Consider the following 12761-nt stretch of genomic DNA (forward strand, 5'->3'; position numbering starts at 1 on the left):
GGGTGTCAGCTGCCACAAAGATGCCAAATACACGTGGGTAACCCCTGGCCAGGTTCATCAAGAGAAACAGGTGACCTAAATCTCAGTCAGATTGCCAGGTATTATGAGGCTTTCCAGGAAATGGGGGGGGCTAAGGGAACTGCAAAAAGGGGTCAAGGTGGCAACATGAAGACACCAAACCAGGCAACAGCATGAAGATACTCAAGTTGAGACTACCACTTAGGGGAGTAGGGGTACAGTCACAAAACAATGTTCCAGCATATGGCTCCAGTGAAGGTCTGTTACAAATGGGAAGTGAAGCAGGATAGAGTATCACATATGACTAGGGAAATTTCTTCCTACCTACTGGGAAACAGCAGACTGAAACAAAGGATGAACTGTACCATAGCAGGTAGCTGCCTCACAGTTGTTTTTTCAATTGGGTTGTTATTTAACAATGGGAGTTGAATTTGGAGGTGTCTGGTGGAAGGCGTGAAATTGCAAGGGAATGGTGAGCACACGATCAGATATGACAGTTCCTAAACTAGCCCAGGAAGCTGGGAGGTAATGTAAGCACCGATTTGGTCTTAGTAGACACAGAAACTGGGGAACATGAACCTAAACACGAGATGGGAAGACGGGAAGATTATTTTTGTGAACTGAACTCCAGGAACTGGAGCAGGAAATCTTGTTAGCTGAGACAGTGAATGAGTTAGCAGTTGCCAAGGACTTCATTGCGGATAACATCTCAGAAATGTGAGAAAAGTTGTCTCACGCTTTAATCTGGGAAGTTACCTTTCATGGCTGGGTCTTGGTGAAACAAATTACCTACAGGCAAGCCGAAATGTTCTACAGGCAGCCTTACGTGGCCTGGTGCTAGAGGCACTGCCATGTAATGTGGTATCCTTCAGCAAAGGGGGTGGTGGGTGGCATCTGAAATATGTTTGGAAATTAAGTATTTCAAAGCTTGTACTGAATCTGAAGCAGGGAATGAAACCTATTATCTTGCTGATGTTTCTGAGGGATAGCTTACTAAAATAAATACATTTAAAAAATGGAAACAGAGCATGAAACAGCACGCTCCATGCCAAGCACTGGTGCATACCACTGCTCGCAACGCAGGCGTGCTGGAATGAAGTGTTTTTTTTAAGGCTATTGTTGTTTTTCTAAGGCTTTTCGTGTCTGTTGCTTAGCCTGGGCTGTAGATATGCAAGAGAGGTTGGAAAGGGAAAGAGGAGGCAGCAGGGAAGGGCCTCATGTGCCCTGAAGAAATGGTGGGCATGAGGGTGTAGAAGACAGGAGTGCTTTCCTGAGCTGAGCTGTGTTTCCAGGGACTGGCAACTAACTCAAAAACCGTCTGTTTGATACCTAAGGACACACAAACCTCCATTTTTTAGCAAACTAAAAGCAACTTTAACGCCGTATTTCCACAACTTTAACATTGTCCCCTGTGAGAGGAGACCCCCGCCGGGGGGAGGAGCCTGCGGCGCGGCCTGGCCCCGCCCCCTCCCCCTGGCCCAGGCTCCTCCCCCGGCTCCCCGCGCGCGGCCGGCGGGGCGGGGCGGGCGCGCCCCCGCGCGGAGGCGGGCGGCGCGGGGCGCGCGCAGGTGGCGGGGCGGCCTGCGGCGGGGGCGCGCTCGGGGAGGGCTGCGGGCGGGCGGCCGGGGGCCGCCTCCCACCCGGATGCGCCCGGGAGGAGGAGGAGGAGGAGGAAGAAGAGCAGCGCAGCCCGCCGTGCCCGCGGGGCGCCGCGATGACCTGACGCCGCGCCATGGAGCGGACGCCGCGCTTGGCCGCGGCGCTGCCCGCCCTGCTGCCGCTGCTGCTCGCCGTGCCGGCGCTGCGGGGCTCGCCCGCCGTAGGTGAGGGGGGAACAAAGCCGGGGCGGGGGGACGTGGCAGGTGCGGGGGGGGGCCGCCCCGCCGCTAACAATGCCCGCACGGCGCGGGGGGACGCGCATTGTTCGCCGCCACCGCGCGGGGACGCGCGCACACGCGCGCCGCCGATGCCGCGGGGGGGGTTCGGGGGGGTCCCGAGGCGCCGTGGGGGGACCCCCGGGCGTGGGGGGCCGCGGTGCTGCCGCCCCGCACCGTCCTGCACGGCCCCGCACGGCCCGGCCCGCGGGAGGCGCGTGGGCACCGCCGGGGATCGGCGGCCCCTTTTGTTGTTATTTTATCCCCCCCTCTTCGCCCTCTCCTCGCCGGCATCGCAGTTCGGCCGCGGTTAGGCAGGAGGCTTGGTCCCCAAGCTGGTTGTGCCCCCCCAGTGCTTCACCTTTAGTCCTGGGTTTGCTGTAAATGCAACAACTGGCGCGTCGGGGGCACGCTTCTGCTGCCAGCATGGGTTTTCCTTTCGGTGGGTACCAGGCACAAGTCATAACCCCGTACCGACACCTAAATTGCAGCAAGGAGCCGCGAGGTCCTGCGTCAACCGTGCCATGGAGCGGGGACTCTGAGCTGGGGGGAACATAGCGGGAAGCCTCGAGCAGCGTTAGGAAGCGTGCCCGTCTTCGCGTCTAGGGCTTTACCTCCGCCTCAGAAAGCGGCTGGCGTGCTGGTGCCGGCTGGCTAGCTGTGCGGGGAAGGCAGCGCTTCGGGGCCGCGGGAGGTGCTGCAGGTCATCGGCTGGATGCAGCGCGGAAGTTGGTGGCTTGTAGTTATTTCCAGGAGTCTCTTTGTACGTGGAAACCATCCGCTTGAAGACAAGGAGGTGGTGGTGCGTTCATAAGGTGGAGATTTGCGTGGGTTTTATGCCTCCTGGAGGTTAACGGAATGGCCGGGCTTCTTTTTATCTAGAGTTTCATTGTAAGGCACTGAAGGCTTTTGTTTAATTGTTTGCCTAATGCTGAATAGGTCTTAGAAGTTCTGCGACTTAAGTCGCAGTGGATCTCTGTAAACTCGTGTGAACGTAGTGAGTTCTTGTGTAACTTAAAAACAGCGGTGGTAATGTGATGTAATTCAGCCAGCGTTTAGGTTGCTGGGAGAGAGCACACGGAGAAAATAGATCTCTCCCAAATCTATGCTCTCCTCCTTGGGCTAGGGCAGGAGCCGTCAAGTTGTTCTGATTTGTGAGCCCTCTGCTTTCTCTTTTTCCAAGGGACATGCAATCACATGTAATGAATTTTAGCACAGTAAGACCAAACTTGCCATTCACAAGATGCTTTTCATAGATGTGTTAGAAATGGTCCATGGATCGCAGAGGTTTAAAGGCCACAGGTTGCAGAGAACAAATATGTTTTGTTCCTTTTTCAGTTAAGATAAAATTAAAATTAAAAGCATGGCAGGAGTCTGATTTGTCTGTGTAGGGCCCATCATCTTCACAAAATTAGGACACAACCTGCATCCTAGTCTTTTCTTGAGCCTTGGAAAGTTTTGATGGCATAGCGGCAATATGAGGTATAAGTGATGTATGCTGGTCAACAGACTTACAACTCCCTGAGCATTTCTTTTTGGTGCAGCTCACTTGCTACTCACTGCCATTTGGTCTTTTAACCAGTTCGGTAACAGAGCAAGCTCCTGCAGCTTAGAGTTACGCAGAAGAGGCACACAACAGAAGAGTGAAATGGCTATTAAGAACGCTAGCCTGCCATTGAAATAGCAAAGCGAGCATCGGTACTTAAGGAAATTAAGTAATAAATCAACTTGGATTTTGGAATGCCTGATCCAGCTCCCACTGAAGTCACATGTTGCTGAATCAGGGCTTCAGCTTCCACAATTAAACAGATGGTGAACTCTGAGTATGCAGATAGGCTGCTAGTGTGCTGAAGGCAGGTACATACGTATTCAAGCACCTTGTTGAACTAGGGCGTTGGGCAAGCTCTGCAAATGTCTTACCGCTCAGCCTGGGCTGTGTTTTTTCCTTTTTGCTTCATTGCACAATCTCTAACTCCAGTGTTGACGATCAGGAGGATCTATCTCGCTTTGCTGCACTGTTTTCTGTGGGAGAGAGGGGAGCGGCGTGCCAGACTCTAAAAAGTCTCCGCTGAGTTTCCTCGGAGACTCAAGGACTGAAGACAGGTTGTGGAGGTCAGGCAAGGAATCAGATATAACTGCCTCGTGGGACAGTTGCAGGATACTGTTTGCTCAACTTAATTGCATGAGGGTGTCACAGATGCTTGAGCTGGCACCGTGTCTCTAGTGGCCGGTTGAGCTTGTCAAGCTTACTTCCAGTTCATTTTCGCAGCAGACCCATATGGCTGGAGGATTCCCTTTAAGCCTGCTGTCTGTGCTGTGCTGTGCTTGCTTTATGTCAGCCTTGTGTCTACAAGCTACGCTTGTAGCCTTGCCAGAGGAAATGTGTGTTTTGTTTGCATGTTCTTTCAAGAAGTCAGAATGCTAAACAAGCTAGTGGACAGTGCAGCTTTTTGTGCGGTGGTGTCTGCTTTGTGAGTGGCAGTTCACTTCTGCAGAGCGAGGTCTTAGGTTTCTCAGGCAGGCTTGGTTACTTGAAAAAGAGCATGCTTCTAACAAAGTAGGCTTTAACAGCTGTGACCTACCTGCTGTAATAGATTTTGAGCGCTGGATACATCAAAGAGCATGCTTCTTGCTGCAGCACAGATCTCTTCCGAGAGGTCTTGGTGGCTGCGGTAGTGGCAGACTGACAACCCAAATCTTGTTTCTCAGTTCAGAATGAGTGTGTTTGCAGGGGGAGTTACTTGGAGGAGAAGTGAAGCAGAACAGGCTTCTTAATAACACAGTCCCACTTTGGCTGTGGGAGCCATGGCTTTCCTTCACTTGAAAGTAAATCTGTTTATGGGTGAAGGCCTTAAATACCAGTGTGCCTCCAGCCTTGCCCGTTGTGGTGTGCAGTATGAATAACGCTAATTGCGTAAGAGTTGTTATGGGTGATGTCCTTAACTGCCTAGTGTGTCTCCAGCCTTGACCAGTGTGGCATACGGTATGAACAACACCAATTGTGTGAGAGTTATTAACCCAGTGTGGCGTGGGAACCTCTCTGTAAGTTTAAAAAAAAAAAAAAAAAAAAAAAAACCTGTGGAAGTAGCAGAAGTTGTCTTTTTAATTTTGTCTTGGAGCCCCAAAGTCAAGTCACATGGTAGCATTATGAACAATGCAGGCTTAATTTCTTTTATTTCTGGGGAGTGCAGAAGAATCGTGCTTTCATGGCATCCTTACCAGTGCAGTGGCTTCTGCACTCTGCAGTTGCATGATACAATGTCATTGTATCCCTTCAAATGCACATGAACTCAGCAAGAAATGTGATTAACAATTTCCCACTCCCCATTCGTGCTGTGTTTTCAGCTGCTGATGGATGTTATTGGAGATGTCTGTTTCGGAAGGGTAAGGCAAAGCCTTCCATAAGAGCAGTGGATTAGTGGTGTCTTCTTCCTAGTACATGAGAGAGGAAGATATACAACTGACCGCCAGGACTCACAACACTGATGACATCAGTGTAATTGTCCGTGCAATGCACAGAATAAATACCGTGAAATGGTGGACTGGGCTGACTGTGCTATCTTATGCTAAAGCCATAAGTTGTTGTAAGATGCTTGTAAGAAGTATTACTGTTCTGCTGCACAGTTGAGAACAGACTTAGCAATTCCAATCAAACTTGCTATAAATCATGCATTTTTCTATGGGCTGAAGTTGTTTTTTTTTTTTTCCCAAAATGTCAGTTGAAAGAGTTCAGCTACTTCTGATGTTGAGGCAAGAAGAAAACAATAGTTTCTGCTTTGAGTTCTGCCAGCTTCTTTCCTGCAGAACTTTAATACCCTTATGCTTTGGAGAATGCAGTTAAACTTTGGCATATTGTGATGGCTCTGAAGGGGATGTTTTCTCTGCTGCTGCTTTGAAAGTGATTTTTTTCAAAAGCTTGTAACAACCAAATTTAGGCACGCATTGCTGCAGAAGAAATGATGCCTTTTTTTTTTTTTTTTTTGTCTGCTAAAACTCAGGTATATTCTATTCTTTGGGGAACTTGGACATCTGCCTGATGGTGCAGTGTTGGGAGGGGGTGTGTGTGTGTGACCTTGTTGCATCAGACCCAAGGGGGGAAAAAGGAGAGATGTCTTTTGGGAGGAGCCAGCGTGGTTTTTAGATAAGCAGTAGTAGTAAGAGAAAGATCTCTGGATCTTCTCTGGTCTGTTCTGCTGGTGGTTGGGATGTGTGTAGAAGCCTGGGAGGTGTGGGAGTAGGAGGGGAGGAGAGACTGGAGCTGGCAGATCAAGAAGGCTGGGGTGCAGGAGTGGGAAATAGGTCTGTGTATGAAGGAAATGGCAACACAGAAGTTCTTCCTGGAAGGAACAATCAGTGCAACCTGGTGATGGGGTGATTAGGCTGGGAAACAGATCAACTTGGCGTAAAAAAAGGAGAAAAACAAGCCACTCCAAAAGTGGCAAGTGGTACTGAAGGGAGTCAGAAGTGGTGAAGATACAGGATTGGGACAAAAGTGGAAGAGATATAGCTGAAGGCACCAATCTTGAAATTGAGGTACAGAGGAGTGTGTAACGGCTGCTCCGGGATACTTTCGCGAGAATTTGGCAGAGAACCTAAGACTTCAGAGAGTTTTAGCTTTCCTTTTCTCAGCCAGGAGCGTGATAGTCTGCTACTCCTTGAATCTTTAATGAAAGTGCATCTGTCACCCTGTGACAGAATTGTTTTTCGGAGTTTGTTTTAAAAACTGGAAAACTTCCTACGCAGAGTTGTACCAGCCTACAAAGACTGCAGAGGCAAAAATCAGTGTTGGAAATACTGCAGCTACAATAGCCTGTGCAATTTTAAATTTCTCCTTCTGTACCCGTAACTTATAACTTATGGGCACAGTAATCCCATGATTACAAAGTGTACGCCCATATAGATAATACTGCAATATACACACCTGCATACAAATATCTGTACGTGCAGACAGGACCCTCATCGTGTTCAGTGTACAAAACCGATCCTGCTCTGGGGAGAAGTGGGTGTTGGATAGCAGATGAAGTCTTTCTCTAAGACTCTTGCTGCTCTTGCAGCAGATGTCTGAAGGTGTGGAATGAGTGAGGTGGAGGCAACAGAGAAGTTGTTTGAGACTTGTGCTTTTTTTTTTCTTTTTGAATAAAGGTCCCACTGTTAATGTAGGGAAATGCTGTCCTAGACTGTTGACCTGTGTTGCTGTTGCAGAGCTCCAGCGTGACGTGAGCAAGTTGCTTAAAGCAAGCTTCCCGCAGGTGGTCACTAGCTGTGTGTTCCTCATTTACTGGACGTGAGACCTGTGGGATCTGTGTTGCAGAAATGCTGAGTGCTTGCAGCTGCAAAAGAAGTCAAGGGGAGCTGGCGTTGAATAGATGTTGTGTGTGTAATTTTAAATATTCAGTAATGCTTTAAGTCTGGCACTCAGAATTTGACCTTTTCTAAAATTAATTTCTTAGAAATACTTTGAAAATCAGACGAGAAATGACTACGAAATGTTCAGATATAATAACAGTGAGCACAACAGCAAAGTTCATCAGGAAGCAAAAGACTTTTGTCTTCAGAACAATAAAGATCCTGTGGATGATAAACCAGTCTGCCTAACTGGATTTCTCAGAGAGCTATTTTAAGGAATACTTCTTGTAAGCAAAATAAAGCAACAGGTGCTGGTATTCATTGACATTTACTGCATTAAAGCATTTTTTAGCGTGAGTTGACGAGCTGTATAGGTTGGAAGAACTGTGATGTATTAAAGCATAGTAGGATTTTGATTATTTTAAATCAAGTCTTTAAGGAAAAAAAACATGGTTGCTGATACTTGTTGCTCAGTTTAAGTTTTTAGCAGTTCCAGCTTACATCCCCTACCTGCTTGTGTTTCGTGCATGAACTGTTTTCTAATACTTTTTGCCCTCTTCCATTCCCCTGTCTGATTTAGAGAGGCTTCCCTTCTATGAATTTCCTTTGTATAATTTTGATTTGGTTTTAGCCATCTGGTCAGTGCACTGCGTCTGGTCTTGCGGTATGAAACAGAGGTAAGAGGCCAAAATTAACATTAATCATTACCAACGAGTAGAGGGTGGAGTGAATGCTGGAAATGGTGAAAGAAGAGCCTGAAAATCCAGATAGTTTTCGGTAAGGAAAGTACACGACAGTATCACGCTGAAAGGGCTGAAGTCCGGGATGGATGTAGGATGATGAGGAGTAGGCTGTACAGCAGGTCTGCAGGAGGGGATGTGGTGCTGATGGTGGATCCCCAGCAGATTGTGATTCAGCAGGATGACAGAGGTGCTAGACTGCGAGAGCACATGGGATGTGGTCTCTAGCATGCTCTCGTTAGCTTGTGTTAGTCGCTCTCCTGTCTCTTGCTGGCATGCCAGGGAGACGTTGGCTGTCGGAGGATCAGGTCGGGGCAGCACAGGTTTGCCTGGTCTGGAACGAAAAATAGGTGGGCAGGGCTGTATTAAATATATAAAAGATGGACACAATGGCAAGTGTAATGAACAGTGCTTTATGACTGTGCTGTGTAAGAAAAGGAGCAAAAGGCGGATGTGGCAGTGAAGGAGATGTGGGTTTTCTAATGCCTGGCCTTCTAACAGCAGGGATAACAAAACCCTGAAATACACGGTTTGGAGCAGTAACATAATCTGTTCTTGCAGTTCCAACAATGAATTAAATAATGACATAACATAAGTGGATTGCACCGGTGATTCCACAGTGGTGTGGAAGGATGGATTAGATGACCTCTTGAAGTATTTTGCAGTTCTGTTTTTGAGAGATCCTACAAATAATATCTGCAGATGTGTGACGGTATCTGTTTATTGCTGAAGGCTGGTCTGCTGTTCACGTGAAGAAATGACCTGTAGTCATGCAGTTAAGTACTGTGTCAAAATGTTTATGCAGAGAAAAGCTGAATCAAGTTTTCGTAGGCAGCCTTAGTTATGACCCCTTCGAGCTTTTGAATTATTGGTTTTAGGTCTAACAGTTTTGTAAAGTTTTCTTTTTGTACCTATAGCAACGAATATTTTTGCAATCCTTATTACTAAGGATAGTCACTGTGGCAAGGAAAAAATAGAGGTGAGTATATCTTTTGTGTGCTGCGTTTACTGTATGCAGTGTATGTTTTATGAAAACAGTAGTAAGAAAAATGTATTTAACACGGGGCAATATTAACAGAAAACAATAGGTGTAAGTGAATCCCAGTTAAGGGTTTCTGAAGGGCCATTAACATTTCTATTTCTTGGTTTATAATTGTTTTGAAATAGTCCCTGCTTTACTGGAGGATGCAAGTTCAGTTTTATGCATTTTCTAATGCTGCATAAATTTTGACTGAGAGGACAGGTACAAGTAAATGGTGTGGTTGTGATTCTGCATCTTTGAGCTTTATTCATCAACTGAATTGTTAGTAGGTATGTATCTAATAAGTCAGATGAGAAGAGACGAGAGGTGGTATTAATGCTCAAAGCACTTTCTTGGTGTTCCTATGAAATTTCCCAGTTGAGCAAGCTGGAACTTGTTCACTTGGTACAAAATTCAGGATTTTTCCATGTCTGTAGGGAAGGGAGAGATTCTGGACAGGTGAGTGGGAAACTGTCAGGTGCCTAAGACACACTTGAGAACTGTAAATGCATCTGAAAATAAATGGTCACGTAGTGCAGGTAGATTACACAGGTAAAGAGATTTTTCCTTAAGCTGTATTGATACAATTTGCAATTTTTGTTTCCAGTTTATTTATTCTTAATTCAAGCCATTTGGGACTGCATTTCCTATTGAGCATTGTTCATAACAAATGAGAAAGTCCAACTGGTATCACTTTGTACGTGAGAAGAAGGGTCTGCTTTTGTTTGTTCCCCTACCAAAAATGTATGGAACTAGTTTGTAGATGCCCTCTCTGTAGAAGTTCTCCTCACCTACTGGCAATTGTTTGATACTGCAAAGACTGTTTGCTCCCCTTCCAGCTGGGTGTAAACCGGATTAGATGTTGAGTCTGTCCCACCTCTTTCTGTGGTTTGTAATTCTGTTGTAAATGAACTCCACCACATGCGTGCGGATTTTGGGGAGCACTGCCCTCAACCACAAAGCCATGAGGTGTGATTTAACTCAGTGTTATTTCAAAACAAAGCTCCAAGTATTTATGTAGTAGATCCTCTGGGTTAACATCAGGTTACTTTTCCAAATAGAAGGAAGACGGTTGTGTCAGCTGGACAGGTTCTGGTTAGGTAACTTTCCTAGTGGGTGCCTGTGTTTAGAGATGGAGCTAGTGCTGAATTGGGACTAACTCGTGTGATAGATTGGGATAGAAATTGCATGTCACAGAACAAAATCCTGATCTAGATCAGAAGTCTGGTTTGAAGATGGTTTCAATTAGGAGCTGTCAGTGACCTTACTTCCTGTCCTTATGTTGAAAGATGAAACAGATTTGGGCTTCCAGCCATTGACGTTCCATTTTTTTAAACGACGTAATTTGTTCCACTCTGGACAGGTTTCCCCCCCCCCCCCTTAAAAAAAAAAAAGTTTCCTTTGTCTTTCCTGAGTGCATGTGCTTTTTATAGTAACTTAGTAGGAAAGAAAATACATATAAATCATCATAATCAACTTTTCATCATGAAATATTTTATCCAATCTTAGTACAAGCACAGAAGTTCAAAGAAAATAAATTGCATTTGTCTGTTTACTTTGTTTGCTTCTGTGAGCAGTTACTTAGCAGCTTCTCCCGCAGCCAGGTTCTTCAAGCTGTAAAAATTGTCGGAAGGATTAGGATAGCTGAGGAATGCAAAATGAATGTAAATCCGTTTTGCTTCTTTTTAAATTGACTGGATTCCAAGTAGACAGTGTCACTTGAAAGTATAATCTTCTTAAAATCCTGGGAGCATTAGAAACTAACGTAGAAACAAAACTGAACATAGTTTCTGTGCTGCAGTATTAATTCTTATGAATCCTTAGTATTTACTACTCCTGTTTACTTTCTGTAAATGTCATTATTGAGGTCAGGTGGAGATACTTCTAGAAATCTTACTGCTAAAGAGATTCTTTCAGATTCATGAAAATAGCCTGGTTGTTTTTTTTTGCGTTTCCTGAATGAGCCAAAGCATGCTACTTGTGTGTGAGATTGCATTGGCAGTTTAGAGTGGCTGCATTATGTTATATTTGGAAGTAAAATGCATCCTTGAAGAACAGAATGCAACCTTCAGTTGTATTATGTTCGGTGCGAACATCTGTGTCATTTAGATAAGATACTTCAGAAATGTTTTGCATTACTTTTCCTTATTCCTAAATAGTATGAACCTTAGAGGTCAAATCAAACTTGTGTGCTTGATGCTAGGTAACTTTCTAGATATTTTTAAAAGCAGAAAAACGTACTTCCAAATGCAGATGCAAGAGTTAATGTGCTTTAGTAAGACAGATGTTTTGATTTAAGTGGATACTTCAGCTCCTATTTCTGTTTTTTAATTTTGAGATATGCTGCTTTTAGTTTTGGGGGAGTGAGAACCAATGAGAATTGTGCGTGTAGAATACAAGTAATGAACTAATTAAAATGATAGCTGTTGGAATTCTTCTGGGTGTCTAAGATCAATCCTTGTGGACTGAGTTATTTGAAGGGCGTAGGTGAAAAGCACAAGTCATATTAAACATAGTTTGTCTTAAGCAGTCAAAGCAACTATCCAAAACAGCAGGTGTTCATGTAGAATGCGCACATAAGCTCAGGCATCCAGGACTGGTAAAGCACTAGTACATGGGGTTTTCTGTGTTTTCTTGTTCTTCTTTAATTCTTGGGAGATGAGGGAGGACTTCAAATGAGATGGTCTTCAACCTTTTATATATGCTTTAATCACGAAAATAAACAGTTTGTGGTTTTGCTGTGCGAACTCTGAAAATTTAAGTGGGACCTCTGCCTCAAGTTCTTTTCCTGTTGTGCTCACCTTTTGAGCTACATCATCCAGTGATCTGATACCAGTCTAATACTATAATGCCTACATTATGTGTTTCTTTCCTTGTAATGTGAGGGAGTGTGAACATAGTCTGACAGAAAGAGGGAATTTGAATAGTGGGCAATGGGATGTTTACAACCTGTAGTATTTTTACTAAAGGTTATAGGATGTTTATAACCTGTAGTATTTTTTTCAGGCTAGTTTTGGAATAGTTCTTATCTGGAATTTTTTTAAGGACATGAACTCATTGATGCTTCCTTCCCAAGTTGTTGCCGCAGATGTGAGAAAACTAACATCACTGCATCCTTTCTAAATTCTGGGATTGGATTCCTTGCTGCTTCAAATAGGTTGAAGGTGAAGCTGTTAAGTCGAGGGAAGAATTTTATCCTGTGTTTGCAGGTCAAAAGAGCATTTAAACTGCAGCTCTGTTATTGCTAAAGTATTGAAATAAGTTCTGTTTGAAACCTACATATTCAAAAAGAACGCTTGTTTCTTTTTTTTTTTTGGCTTCTTGCTTTTATGAAAGAATATCTGAGACAAATCAAAACGGATGGGTTATGTTATTTACTCTAGTGAAATCTTGTATGTATTATGACTAAACTCCCGTTTGTTGGCTTTTGGGGGAACATTTTTTCTCAATATGCAGGATTTTTTTTCATGCATCAGTGTATTTAAGAAGATGAAATAGAACATAGTAGGTATAAGATTTTTTTCATTAAACACTTGTGCTCACACAGCAATTATTCAGTGGCTGTGTATTTGCATTAGTAGCCTGGCTTGTAATTATGTAGCCTGACAGTCCTATCAGTAGCCTCTTTCCCATGCAAAAAATGTTCCAGACCTCCTCATAGCATTATCTGTTGGTGTTTATGGAAAATGACAAATTTCTAAACAAAAATCCTGCTTTGGTAATTGGGCTGTTTGTGAAGCGATCAATTTCTATTTTAAATTA

At 44.7% G+C, this 12761-nt stretch overlaps 1 protein-coding gene across 7 annotated transcripts in view; it reads left to right on the forward strand.

The window, feature by feature from the left end:
• Positions 1–12761, forward strand: part of KIAA1549 (KIAA1549 ortholog) — a 142079-nt gene continuing 129318 nt past the window's right edge. For 2 of the 7 annotated variants that reach the window (XM_040544970.1, XM_040544974.1), the window contains exon 1: positions 2–391. In XM_040544970.1, the coding sequence (XP_040400904.1) occupies positions 250–391 (142 nt within the window). In that variant the 5' untranslated portion in view covers positions 2–249. Of the gene's footprint in view, positions 392–1603; positions 1842–12761 lie in introns of those variants that run through there. The other 5 variants (XM_040544973.1, XM_040544972.1, XM_040544976.1 and 2 more) reach the window with 4 other exon arrangements.

Source organism: Cygnus olor, chromosome 1 (assembly GCF_009769625.2).
Source record: "Cygnus olor isolate bCygOlo1 chromosome 1, bCygOlo1.pri.v2, whole genome shotgun sequence".
NCBI classification, from domain to species: domain Eukaryota; kingdom Metazoa; phylum Chordata; class Aves; order Anseriformes; family Anatidae; genus Cygnus; species Cygnus olor.